Source organism: Terrapene carolina, unplaced genomic scaffold (genome assembly GCF_002925995.2).
Source record: "Terrapene carolina triunguis isolate 2854851 unplaced genomic scaffold, T_m_triunguis-2.0 Scaffold210, whole genome shotgun sequence".
Classification (NCBI taxonomy): domain Eukaryota; kingdom Metazoa; phylum Chordata; order Testudines; family Emydidae; genus Terrapene; species Terrapene triunguis.
In genome coordinates, this window is record NW_020664561.1 from 17,279,401 (window position 1) to 17,292,882 (window position 13,482).

General features: G+C 38.7%; 1 protein-coding gene across 1 annotated transcript in view; it reads left to right on the forward strand.

Annotated features, from left to right (window-relative positions):
• The window catches only part of LOC112117842 (cytosolic phospholipase A2), a 140,947-nt gene that overhangs the window by 111,794 nt on the left and 15,671 nt on the right, over positions 1–13,482 (forward strand). Inside the window, exons 8-11 of the mRNA XM_026655608.1 lie at positions 917–1,054; positions 1,409–1,501; positions 5,144–5,215; positions 7,764–8,006. Coding sequence (XP_026511393.1) covers positions 917–1,054; positions 1,409–1,501; positions 5,144–5,215; positions 7,764–8,006 — 546 coding nt within the window. The remainder of the gene's footprint in view (positions 1–916; positions 1,055–1,408; positions 1,502–5,143; positions 5,216–7,763; positions 8,007–13,482) is intronic.

A 13,482-nucleotide genomic window follows, 5' to 3' on the forward strand; every position in this document is an offset into this window, starting at 1 on the left:
AATGGGATTTAGATTTTGAATAGTGTAGGTCACTTTTGAAAATGGAACTTAAGCTCCTAAGTCACTCAGGTGCTTTTGAAATTTTTACCCCATGCATTTATTAAGTGTTGTACAAGCCACAAAATGTACAGTCTCCTTGTATATGTAAACTTTATAAAGAAAAAATAAATTGTATTATAGTTACAATGTTTTTGCATCCTCTGTTGTTAGTAAACTTTTTAACTGGCTCCCAACCCTGTCTGTTCTAATTGTACTTCACTATAAGTCTTAGTCTCTGGTGAAATCCAGATTTTGCTTCTGGAGTCTCTTCAAAGCTTTGTGCAAATTAAAACAATTTCATCTGTTCTACACGTCGCCATACTTCACATTTTCAGTATACTCATAATGGAGAGAAACTCATAATTTTGTATATCCAGCGATCTCTGAGGATCGCTGCCACTGTTGGGATTTGTGTTGGTGATTCACATTGATGCATGAGATGGAACCCAGATGTTGTATAGTGTGTTTCACTATCTCTCTCCCCGCCACTGCCTGCCTAATTTTTTCAACAAATTTTGTTATGGTAGGAATGGGTGAGGTTTCCAGCTCAACTTCAGGATCAAAACTCCCATTGAAGTCCAAGGGAGTTTTGACTTCTGCATAACTTGGAAGACATTTGCAGGGGTTCTTGACCTAGTGGCATACCCAGATTACATGTGTCCTGGAGAAACACTTTCAATTTAAATATATCTCCGGCATTTTATAGCAGATGAACAGGGAACAATTTACCATCAAGTATATTTCCTTGTATGCTTTTCTTTCCTCTTGGAGAAAGGTGCCAGTCATTTGTGTATGTTACAGATGAATTGTTTTTGTTCATGCTGCATTTATGTCTAGAGGAAAAATGTGAGCTAATTTTTTTATGTAATGCATGCAGATTGGGTGGAATTCAGTCCATATGAGATTGGTATGGCGAAGTATGGCACATTTATGCCTCCTGATTTGTTTGGAAGTAAATTTTTTATGGGAACAGTGGTGAAAAAACATGAAGAAAACCCCCTGCACTTCTTCATGGGTAAGTGAATGATTAAAATAAATAAATAAAACAAAACTGACATTTCAATTCTCTTCTCTCCAGTGCTTTTAAATTTGTCTTTCTGTAATCAGAAACAGTCTGACACAAGAATAACCTCTATATGAAAAGTCATATCTTAATAGTCTGGTGGGAACCCACAAGAATGGTTCCATATTCAGTGATGGGAATTTCATGATGTGGTGCACATCTGCGTTTAGGATCTAATCTGTCCCAAAATCTCATTGTTTGTGTTATTCCAATGCATTCTCAAAGTAGAATTAGCTATTTAAATAATTTCATATATGTTTTGTTCTGCAAGTTTCCATTGATTTAGTCATTTTCTTCCCATTTCAGGCGTCTGGGGCAGTGCATTTTCTATATTATTTAACAGAGTACTTGGAGTTTCCCATTCTCATAATAAAGGTCCCACCATGGAGGAAGAATTAGGTAATGTAACAAAAACAAATCTATTAGCCAGCAACTGGTATTAACATTTTAGTGAATTAATAACTCAAACATCACTATCACTCTAGATCTGTGTGTGGGTGTACGACACTATGTTAAGCTTTTCTTGCATGTCAAAAGCCAGGGAAATTTCCTTTCACCAATTTACATTGATAGACACCAGCAAAAGACTTGGAGGGCAGGGGAAGAGAATTAGTATTGGCTTACTTTTTCAATACTTTCCCCACTTTTATTTATTTGTAGTCTGAATAGGCACCATACTTGACCTGTGTCAGAGCTATTGGAAGAGGAGAGGTCTTGCACATAAATATTCTTTAAACAAATTTTTTTAAAAACATGATGGTTAAATATACATACACCAAAGTGCTTTTTCTGATTGATGTGGTCAGCTTCAGGAGCCAACAGGCTGCGAACCTGCCCTCATGGCTACCTGCAATTATAATAAATGTCTTTTGAGGATGGGACTGCTCATGTAATTGATAAAGGGATAATGCAGCTTTTCACCTTTTGGTTGCCAGTTCCATTCCATTCCAGGGTGCCCTAAATTCTTACCATCTGATGATAGTTTAGTTTCTGTGAAACTAGTTTAGTGGTCTCCGTTCACTTTCTACTGGACAAGTGTCCACATCATTGTAGGGAGGAGAATGTTGGAGCTTGATGGTTGTGGTAAGGTACATCTTTCAAAAATGATAGGTTGGGGTTTTCTAAAAGCTTTTGATATTGGAATGATTTTTACTCCTGTACTGTGTCCAGAGACTGTGGATAGGTGCTCATGAAATGCATTTTAACCACTAAATAAACCAGAATAGTCAGCACCCGTGTCCATAGCCTGAGTTGAGTGGATGAGGGTTGGCTGTGCATAAAAACTCCACTATCCCTTCTGTCTAGTAGTTGAGACTATTGCTGGGACAATATGGGGAAGCTAGCTTTGTCATGCTGCTCCTGTCTTGTGGCAAATAGAAGAATTCAGCTTACAGGGCTTTCTGCCAGGTATAGTTCATGAACAACAAAACTCACTGCATAAAGAAAAAATAATCTGGTTAATTAAATAATCTGAGTTAATTTTTGAGGTACTGAAACATAGGAATTTAGGCATTAGTCAGCAAAACACTTCAGCAGATACTTAAGTTTAAGCACGAGTAGCCCTATAAAAATCACTAAGTTTACTTATGTGTTTAAAGTTATGCCTGTACTTAATTGCTTTACTAGAACAGGGCATCACTTTGAATTTTTAAAGAGATCTTTTCTCTGGAAAAAAATCCTTAAAAATAATATCTATTTTTTATACTTCCAAATATATTTTTCAACTTTTTTCATTAAAACAATCCTTGCTCTTGGTTTGAGATGCTTCCTGTTTGTGAGAATTTTTACAGACAAATACAAAATACCTCAAAGTGAGAGTTTACCATGGAAAGGGTGATGAAACCTGAATATATTATAGTGGCAAAACTATAAAACTTATGTGATGGAATCCTGGCCCATTAAAGTCAATGACAAAACTTCAGCTGAGTTCACTGGAACCAGGACTTTACCCAAAACCTATAAGCCACACTGAACATGAGAATTAAATAAGCTATTTCTCATATCTTTTTCTTAAAAAAATACATCTTTGACATTCAAAATCTGTATTTGTGGCTTTTAATAGTTGCTTTTTTCGGTTGTTAATTTTTGTCTTGTCAGATATTCTTTGTCATCATCCAAGAATTTGTAACATTTGTCTTTGTTGCATACTGTTAGCATTGACAATAGTTTAGGTAGTGTCTGAGTAGCTATTTAGTTTTCAAGAGTGAAAATATCTAAGGAGAAAATATGTAATGACAGAAACTCTTGTGTGTCTGTATAGATTTCTACAGTGTAATATCTAATCCTGCAAGGACTAGTCCTCATAAACAATCAACATAGCGTTATATGTATAGCACATTTAAATTTAATTTCCACATGCCTTTTGTTAACCTGAATCTCTCTCAATCAAGCTTTCTGTTTTGAGCTAGCAGAAGTATTGGAAATGCATGTTGCTACTTGCCTAATGTTTTAGTTGGTCTTATCCTTGATTGGATAATATACTTGGTATAAATGACAATCCCAAACAAAGAATTTTCTACCCAAGATGAACTCTGTCCTGCCATGACAAAAATTTGGTTTATTTCATAAATAACATGGATGATTTTCTTTAGCCAGAGGCAATTGGTTTATTCCATTCTATTCAAAACAATTATGAGAAGACAGTCCTCTTTCGGCTTCAGTTACTTATTACTTGTTTTCACATTTCTAGTATAGACTATTTACATCATAAATTATCTTGGGGAGGAAGGCTGGAATTTTTAAAGGACCCTAAAGGAGTTAGGCACCAAATTCCCAAAGCTTCAGTAGCAGTTGGGTGCCTACTTTGAAAATCCCAATTTAAATCTTTACACCGAAACAGATGAAGTCAGAATTGTGGGAGCTTGGTGAGCTTGTTTCTTCCAACACACACTGCCCACAGTATCAGCTGAAGATGATTTTCCAACACTAGGCTGTTTATAAAATGATTTTCTTATAATTCAGCTGAAGTCAAATAACTAAAGACAATGACAATTGAAAATCCATTTGTTTCAAGAAAGGCTTTCCTCGATTATTTTAAACATAGTTGTTTACTTTAAATGTAGTAGCAGAAATTATTAAAGAAAACAGAGTTTGCTGACTAGAAAATAGTTTTCACGTAAATTAATCTCCTTTATGAGCTATTTGATCTGACTGTGGAATGTATTGCTGCTTTAATTGCACAGCTCTCAAAAACCCTTTACCTTTTTTTTAATATTCTTTTATGGTTTTGGAAAAACACCAAGTAATTTACAGTTTCAGGCTGAGTTTGATTATTTTGGATACAATGATCTTATCCTGATGGAAAATAGATTTTTGCCAAATAGGTACCTTGTGTTCATTCTGTTGATTAATGATGTGAAATGTAAAATGCCTGTTCCTCCACTGAAGTTAATTGCTTTGGCCTAACTGCTGTTTTTTTGTTTTTCCCTATGAAATAGATTTGTATTAAAGTTATGTAATTGTCTTGTTTTCTTTTATTTCCCAGAATGTAGAGGGGTACTTGATATGCACATGGCATTCCCATTACCGCAAATTAAAGGCATACATTCGGAGGAGAATATATGGCTTTGTTGTCAGGCTTATTTTCTATTAAAGTAGTTTTATTTTGTGGGCTTGCAAAACAGTCATTTGTTTTGTTATTTTGCTTACAATCTTGGGGAAATCAACCCTGGTATAAGTAGTTGTAATTCACAATGGATGTTAGTGTGCATTGCCCATGCTTATGTCTGGACTGCACCTTAAAATGCCACCTGTTCTTCAGAGGATTTTCTGCCTTGAAAGGAGAATTCCGTTGGATAATGCTGAATTCCTGTGAAGAAGGGCAAACCCATCCTGAACTTTGCAACAATTCCAAACCAGGATCTCTCACTATAGATTCTTCAAAGTTGTGTCCAAATGTTATTTGAGTCCCTACAGCTGTCTTGCTTAGTTTTCATTTCCTATCTATCACAAGTACTATACAATGATACACCTTGACACTTTTCTGATCTCCTAGTAAGCTTAGATCTAACAATTTAAGATATTGTATATTTTTTTCAACAGAAAATATTAGGCTAAAACATCTTGTGAGCAATGATAGTTCGGACAGTGAAGATGAATCACAGGGACCAAAAGGTAAGGAAAACCCCATGGTCCAGGGCATGTTTTACTTACTATACCTGTTGCACTTTTTCTATATATACTGTTGATTTGCCTAGCTAAAGCAAGGTGATTGTGATGGCAAAAGACAACTTAGGGACCTTTGTTGCTATCAGTCATGTACATACCCACCCCAAATGGGCCAAATCCTGTTTGACTTACCCATGAATATTGTCCTTTGTAGATCCCATTGATGCCAATGGTAAAATTCTACTGCTTGAGCCAGCAACCTTAAAAAAGTATATGCCTTGGCTTTAGCTTAGTAAGGCCAAGAGACCTGAGCAAGAGACCTGACAGAGGCTTTTCTCTTCATATCAGCCCAGACTGTTCAAGCTGGTAAACAAATGAGCACTCAGAGACTTGTGCCTTAACATCAGCTCAGAAAGCCAGCAGTGCTGCTCTAATGATCCTCACAGAAGCCCACATCTTGACATAAGCCTAGAACATGAGTTGTTGAGCCAGTAACCTCATCAAGCCGTATTTCCCAGCAAACTGAAGTAGATGAGCTAGCAAGTTCACCAGTGTCTGTGACTTGGTCATCAGCCCAGTAAGCTAGAGATGCCTGTTGATTTCAAAGGGCCCTTAATCTAAAGTTCAGCTGAGTGTGGCTCAGTCTGAGTCTACTATCTTTGATTAGCATTTCCGGTGGTTCCAGATACCTGTGTGAGTGACATCAGTATTGCCATTCTGGACCTAAGGCCACCATATTGGGTAAAATATGGAAATTGAACTTTGGTGTTTTGGAAAAAGTGACTTAGAGACTTAGGAGCATAATTCTAATTGAAAGGCAGTGGGGCTCAGGCTTCTAAGTGCATATGTCACTTTTGGAAATGGGATTTAGGATCCTAAGTCACTTAAGCACTTTTGAAATTTTAACCATTATTTCCATCTTGCCCAAATAGTTTATCTTGATTTTTATATATGAAAATGTTTTCAACTGGGAATGGGCGACAGGGGATGGATCTCTTGATGATTACCTGTTCTGTTCATTCCCTCTGAAGCACCTGGCATTGGCCACTGTTGGAAAACAGGATACTGGGCCAGGTGGACCTTTGGTCTGACCCAGTATGGCTGTTCTTATGTTAAAATCCCTTATTCTTTCACGCACCAACTCATAGTTGTTAGTGGTGATGTTGATTCTTGTAGAAGAAATAGAGACACCCAAAACTAACAGGCACTGTTTTAGGTTTTAATGATGGTGCCAGCACTGGCAGGAGGAAAACAAAACCTTTGAAAATGAGGTCTAGTCAAATAAGAAGCTCATCACTTCTCCTTTGACTTGAAATAATGGGGAGGGAGAGATACCAATTTCAGTATTTATTTGCAGATATCCTGCTTCAGTGTCATAGTGTCCAACATAAAGAAAACAATCATTATTTACGGCCTTGTATGTCTGTATGCGGTTTACACAGCTTGATTTGTGACAGTAAACACTGGGGCTTGCCATAATTCTCACACTTCCACAGGATAAGTCTGCAGTAGGACCTGCAGATCAGACTTCCTACTCCTTTGACACTTGCTCTGCCCCTATTTAAATGAAAAACAGCTCATTGTGAACCGTGGATTAAAGAGAAAAATGAGAATGCTACACTTGGAACATCGGACCTGATGCTAAATTCCTTGAACACTCAAAACACCTACAGAAGTTGGTGGGAGTTCGGAGAGCTCAAGGTCATGCCCCACAGGCAGTAAGATCCTTTGCAGGTTTGAATGGAAGCTATGGATGCTCATCACTTTTGGAAATCAGGTTACTTTAATGTAGGTGCTATGCTTTTGATTGCATTTTTAGTTTACTTGGGCGATGTTATTAGAACAATCTTGACCCAAAATTTAGATATTCAATAATTTTTTAATAAAGCAAGATCCATAGAAAAACTTTTGTAACTTAATTATTAAATGCTCAGGTTTCTCTGTTATGCAGATTTGTAGAATTTAAGATTTAGCTCAATATCTACATCCTTATGTATATCTATATATTCCTTATGGCTATGAAGATACAGCTCTGAGTGTGAACAGATACAGCCCTGAGTTTTCACACAGGTGAAATGCTGCTGATCCCCCTTCACCAGCACATGGGGCCCTAAATGCAGCACCACCACCGTGGTTCCACCTAGCAGGGCCTAGGCCATACAGCAGGAATCTTCCTGGAACACAGGAGCCTGGCATGGTGCGGGGGGGGGGGGGGGGAGTGTGCACTGGAGAGGCCAGTGAATGTGCTATTACATGGATCCACACCCATCCCACAGTGGCAGGAACCCTGTCATCTCCACAGTCATGCTATTATAGAAGCAGCAAAGAAGTTAGATGGATGCTCTACAGTTGAGGAGTGAGAATTCCTCCAGCTCCTCTTAAATGCTCTTCACAAACTCCATTTACTTGAGCTGTGCATGAGAGCAGGGCATGGTTTGGTCTTGGGAGAGATGTGAAGGCTCCCTTTCGCTTCAGTAGGGTGTTGAAGCTGAAGCCTCATTTTGACACTTTTCATGTTAACTGTTTCACTGCTGGTCATTTTTTTTACACACAGGCTCTGAAAATCTTGAGGCTGAAAAAGAACTTCAAAGTAGCAGTCAAGAAAGCTGGGTCCAGCGCATGCTGATGGCCTTGGTGGGAGATAGTTCCCTTTTCAACACCAGAGAAGGGCGTGCTGGGAAAGTACACAACTTTATGCTGGGCTTGAACCTCAACACATGGTACCCACTCTCCCCTCTAGCAGGCCTGGGTACTCAGGAATCTGTGGAGGAGGATGAAATGGACACGGCAGTCGCAGGTTAGTTCACAAAATATCTGTGCACTGCATTTCTGTCAGTGAAAGAATAAATTGTGAGCTACAATTGTGGGAACATGTCATTAGACTGGAATGCTTACAGCTGAACACTTCTGAAAGCAAGAGCATATTTGCACAGGGGCAATCTTGAATAGTTACAAGCACGTTGAGGTCCTTGTATGACTGGTGCTGTGAAGCGCAATGTGTTACTCCTATATGAGGCAAGTCGAGGCCTCCTGGCAGAATCAGGACTGACTCCATAGAAGTGCAATGTGTTGGTTCTGTATGATGCCCACCCTAAGGCTTCCTGTCAGAATTGGTAGAACAACATACTTACTTGTAGGGTGGGGAGGAGTTGCTCTTTCCTTGGTAGAGTTGACTAAAGTGCTTTTTGTACATGGCTACTTCCTGGCTTTCTTGAAATACTCACAAAAGACTATGTGGAATATCCCATCACGCTCTTTTCATCTTCTCTGATTAGCATGGGGCAGAAATGAGTCTTGCCAATCAACATCATTTTCTTTCCTTAATGCTCCCTCTTCAATCCCGTCTACAAATCCTGTTCCTTCCCTACTCATTGAATTTTTCATAGTAGATCAGCAACAATAACAGTTAGTTCTTATATAGCATTTTTCATCTGTAGATCTCAAAGTATCAGCCTCTGCCTCCAGTCTTGCTGCTCTGTTTTTCTGCTTCTCTCCCAGCTATCTGGGTGTTTCCTCCACACTATCCTCAGTGTGGAACACCCTTACTCTGCTAGTCCACTAAGACACACCTTTCTCCTCATTAAAATCCCTACCTCAGCATGATTGATCCTTTGGGCACATCCACATGTCTTCATATCTAGTCCATGTGTGTGCAGGAGGGGGAAGTTTGAATTTGTCATTATGGAATTGTAAATACCAGATGTCATTTAAAAGATCAAGTAACAAAGTGACTCTCTAATGTGTATTTGTTAATGTAACTATCCTTTTGAACAGCTCTATAGTAATTTCCGTCTGTGCTCCACTTTCTAAATATTATTTTTCAGCTCAGAGGTGTTTACAACTGGGTAATCTTAATATTTATAGTGCCTAAAACAGGCAGGAAAGTGCTTAGTAGATCTGTGGAAAAATAACTTTTGATTAAATGTAGTATATTTAAGGCACATAGTATGTAAAATCAAACCCTCAACCTCTAGGATTTTCATTTGGATTGAAATTTGAACCTCAGATAGACAGAGATCCGCCTCCACTTGAGAGAAATTTTTGACTACGGGTCATTTGGAGTTTCCCTGGCCATGTTCTAATAGTTTTTTGCTGTTGACTTTATTTTTTTTTTGCATTTCTAAGTATTTGCTCAAATTACAAGATTAGAATCCAGTCTTGCAAGCTACCAAGCATAGTGCTTATGATTATGAGTAACGCCTACACTTTGTTCAACAGTAACTATCAATAGAACTGGGCCCTCAGAGGTTAGGAACAGAGTGGCTGTACTAAGATGGATTATTGAGTAGTGTACATTTGATACTACTGATGGATTTATCTATATTTGTACAAGAGCCTGGGAGTCTAAAGAAGTGGCTTCAAAGGAACCTTTGAAATAAATTCAAAATATTACATGATTTTTCATGTCCTTTATGCATGTTGCTATTATCCATGGTTTTAAAAATAATATAATTTGACCAGAATTAGCAATATGTTTTCTTTTTGTTTATTAATAGGAACATTAAACAGACCAGAAATAAAGGCAACTTAAAAAACAGAGCTGACATTTGTATAGTGCTTTTCACATTGATCACTTCACAGACTTATACTATGACTTTATATGTAAAAAATCAGCGCTGCACTTAGGCATACTTGAAGTCATCAGTGGGCATTGAACTCAAGACCTGCACCATTGAAAGTACAGGCATCTAATGCTTCAGCTAAAAGTAGCAGCTGGCAGAAGGAAATACAGGAGATGGGACCATCCACTAGAAGGAGACATGACCACATGCATGAATCCAGGGCAGTGTATTATACATACACAATGATCATAAAATACATATAAACATGAATAAAAGCCCTATACATCATAAGACACCATAATCACATTAGATCACAAGGGATTTTCAAGAGAGGATCATATGATTCTCTGCCTCCCTCCCCGCCCTTGTATGGCATGCAGGGGTTATGTTGTTAAATACCAGCCAAATCGGCCTGATAAGCCCAGAAGAGTGGTGGGGTTGGGAGAACAGCCAGGCAACATTCTTTAGCTTCCCTTTGCAGGATTGCAAATGCTACGTTGTGCAGTTGTTTCTAGGTAAGCTTTAGTGGGGAGTGACTGGCAAGACAGGAGAGTAAGCAGAGCTGAGGACAGGTGGTCTGTGTGGTATTGTGCTCAATCAAATCATCAAATTTAACCGGGAAGAGAGCTCCACTCTTTGGGACACTTTTCCCAGGCAGGCCAAAAGTCCACTCAGCTTGATGACCTGGAGAGACAGGGGAGCAAGAACAACTTTGGGCCTGAGGAGCCCTGCCCCAGCAGGCATACTGGGCATGCTCCGGTTGGAGAAGAGGCTTAAAAGGGAGTCTCCTCAGCACAGCAGGGTGGTGGGTGGAGAGAGACAGATCTCCCTAGGGAAAGTGAACCAAACTGTGGAGTTCTCTTCCCAGTTAAATTTGATAGATTTATTAGGGGGGGTTATGCCAGGAGAGCATCCTCAGGAGGAGGACTGCTGCACGGAGCTGAGACTCCCCCGCCTGCAGAGGCCCATGGGTCGGGTTGCAAGGGACAACCACAAGCCACAACGTACCCTGAGGAAGGACAGAGCAGTAGGAAGAGACCCAGGAGAGTGTGTTAGTTGGACCGCAAGTAGCAGAAGCCTTCTTTATGAGGGTCTTAGAGTTGGAACCCAGTGATGTGGTTGGGCTCAGGTTCCCTGATCTCCTACCATTAGGTAAGACTGTCACCACAGACTCTCAACTGCTAGGTGGGGACACACCCCTGCTCACACCTGGTCATGGAACTGCTACTTGTTCAGAACAAACAGTTTTTGCAGATCTAGATCCTAGTCTTATTGCAGGCAATCCCTGGGACTATTGCCACTGACTTCAAACAGGCCAATGTTTGGCTCTAATCCTTTGGAGCAGGAAGTCCTCACACTGACACTTTTTATTTTTCCATTAAGAATTTCAGCTGTTGAAAATCTTTGAGCTTTGATTCAATTAAAACTCCAGACTGACTTCTGCATCTAATCTGTATATATTTTTTAAACATATGCTTCCTCAGCTGGATGGAGTTTTATTGAATCCAGTCCTTCTGTGTGGCCCGAGCTGTCTACTTTTATTTTAAGTAGAATTCCCATCTAACTTTTGCCCACAATTTTTTTTGTTTTTAAGAAATAACCTCAAATCTACTTGAAAACTCCTGAATAATTAATATATAGACTCACTGTTGATCTATTTCTGTGTCTTTGACATTCCAACACCCTTTAAACCACTCTTGAGAAAATTCCGACTGAATAACAATGGGGAAAAATTATCTCATATGCTTTGCTTCCTTATTTCAATACTTATGGAAACTATTTTATGGTAGATGCATGTCAGTTGTGAATGCCCTTTTCAACTCCCTCACTTTCCTTTAAATTGCTTGCCATGACAAGGAGCATCTGGAAATAAAAAATGAGAACATGTTTTATAAGCTATACTTGAAACATTCTTTCTTCTAAATCAAATTCTTGTATATCGGATAGTCACTCTGTGCTGGTCACACACAGATTCTATTAATTTATGACTGTTCTTTATGTTTTACTGTTAAAAAAGATTTCACCTGATAAGAAAGTATCTTAGGAGAGGTGCATCTTTCTTTGATGAATTCACATGTAATAAATCCTTCCATTTTTATCCTACATCTCACAGAGACTAGTTTGCAGAATTCCTAGGAATATAAACTAGTATCTTTTTTTAAAAAGAAAACCTGGACCAGCCATAACTGAGTAATCCCATGATCTTTCTCACCTGGCACCCTGTCTGCAACAGTGGCCAATGCTGATGCTTTAGAGAGAGAGGCAAAAAATCCATATAACATACTGTAATTGACTCCAATTCATGGAGTCACTGTGAGTGCTGTGCTACATAAATCCCCTAGTTTGGGCTCAGTACAGGGGTAGGTTGGTGAAATGTAATGGCCTATGGTATATAGGAGGTCAGACTACATGATCTGATGGTCCCTTCTGAACTTAAACTCTCCGAATCTGTTTGGTAGCATGCTGGGTATGCCACACATTTGGGGGCAAGTGCTATAGGTGTTCCAAGCATTAGGCCCTTCAGGTGCTAACCTTTGGGGAGTTCCCATAAACATTCAGAGTCTGATGAAAAACACGGGATATCTTACAAGGGCTGCCAGAAATGCACAGAGCAGTTACCCTGGGCACCCTTGCTTTAACCTACAAACCCAAGATGAACCAACAGTTCCTAACCCAGCCCTTAGGGGGAGTGCAGTACTGGGGTACAAAGGGCAGCTCCTCCTGCCTGGCACCAGAGATCATATTCTCTCCTTCTTCTTTCCCTGTATTGTTGATGCAGATTAGGAAGCAATTTTAACATTATCAGCTGTTACTTTTGCTGATATAGATGGAGATATAAACAATAGCACCATTAGTGCTATTCAATACAATACAGAACAAGTGTTAGTACAAGTGGTGTCACCCCTGATTTATTCTCATCCTGGAGATGGGAGACCCTAGTATCATCTGTGAAATCAAATGTGTTGTTCTGCTTAGCATTTTGGAGCAGTGATAAATTGAAAAAGAAGACTAAACTAACTAAACCATTTTGGGGGAAGAGCCATTGTTGCACCTCTCAACAAGAACTTTATTTTGGTCCCATATTAAAATTTCATAAATTTAAATAAAGAAAGCTTTTATAAATTGATGAAATGATTTAATTTTTTTAAAAAATTCTAGTGAAAGCAAATTGTTCATAAAAAAACAAACACAAATGAAACACAATCATCATATCAGTAAGAACTGGAAAGGTAAATTGGCTGCAGTATAAACAAAAGAAAAACAGATACAATTGACTTTTATTTTCCAGGCTGAGAGAAATGTAAATACATACAAAGTAAATCTTTGTGTTTTTACACTTCCAGTAATGTAAGGTGTTATTAACATATAATGTAACCAAATTTATTTGCCTGTAACTTAAGTTAAGAGTAGCTTTTTAATAAGGCATAGAGAAATATTGTTCTGATGTCTGGTTAGGTCTCAATAGTAGTTCTGCATCTCAGTCACATATTGCTCTGAGGGAGATTTCCCTTGAGAAATTCAGGTACAAAATAGGAAATTGGTGCATCATTTGATGAATCTGTACTTGGGTAAAGAGAAAAGAATCTAAGTACTTGATTTGAGGTTTAATGGGCAAAATTTTCTTCATGGAACCTGAAGTGCAAGGGGCAACCTGGTTTTTAGGAACTAGAGTAAGAATCATTTCCCATTCATTTTTCCTCACATGAAAAT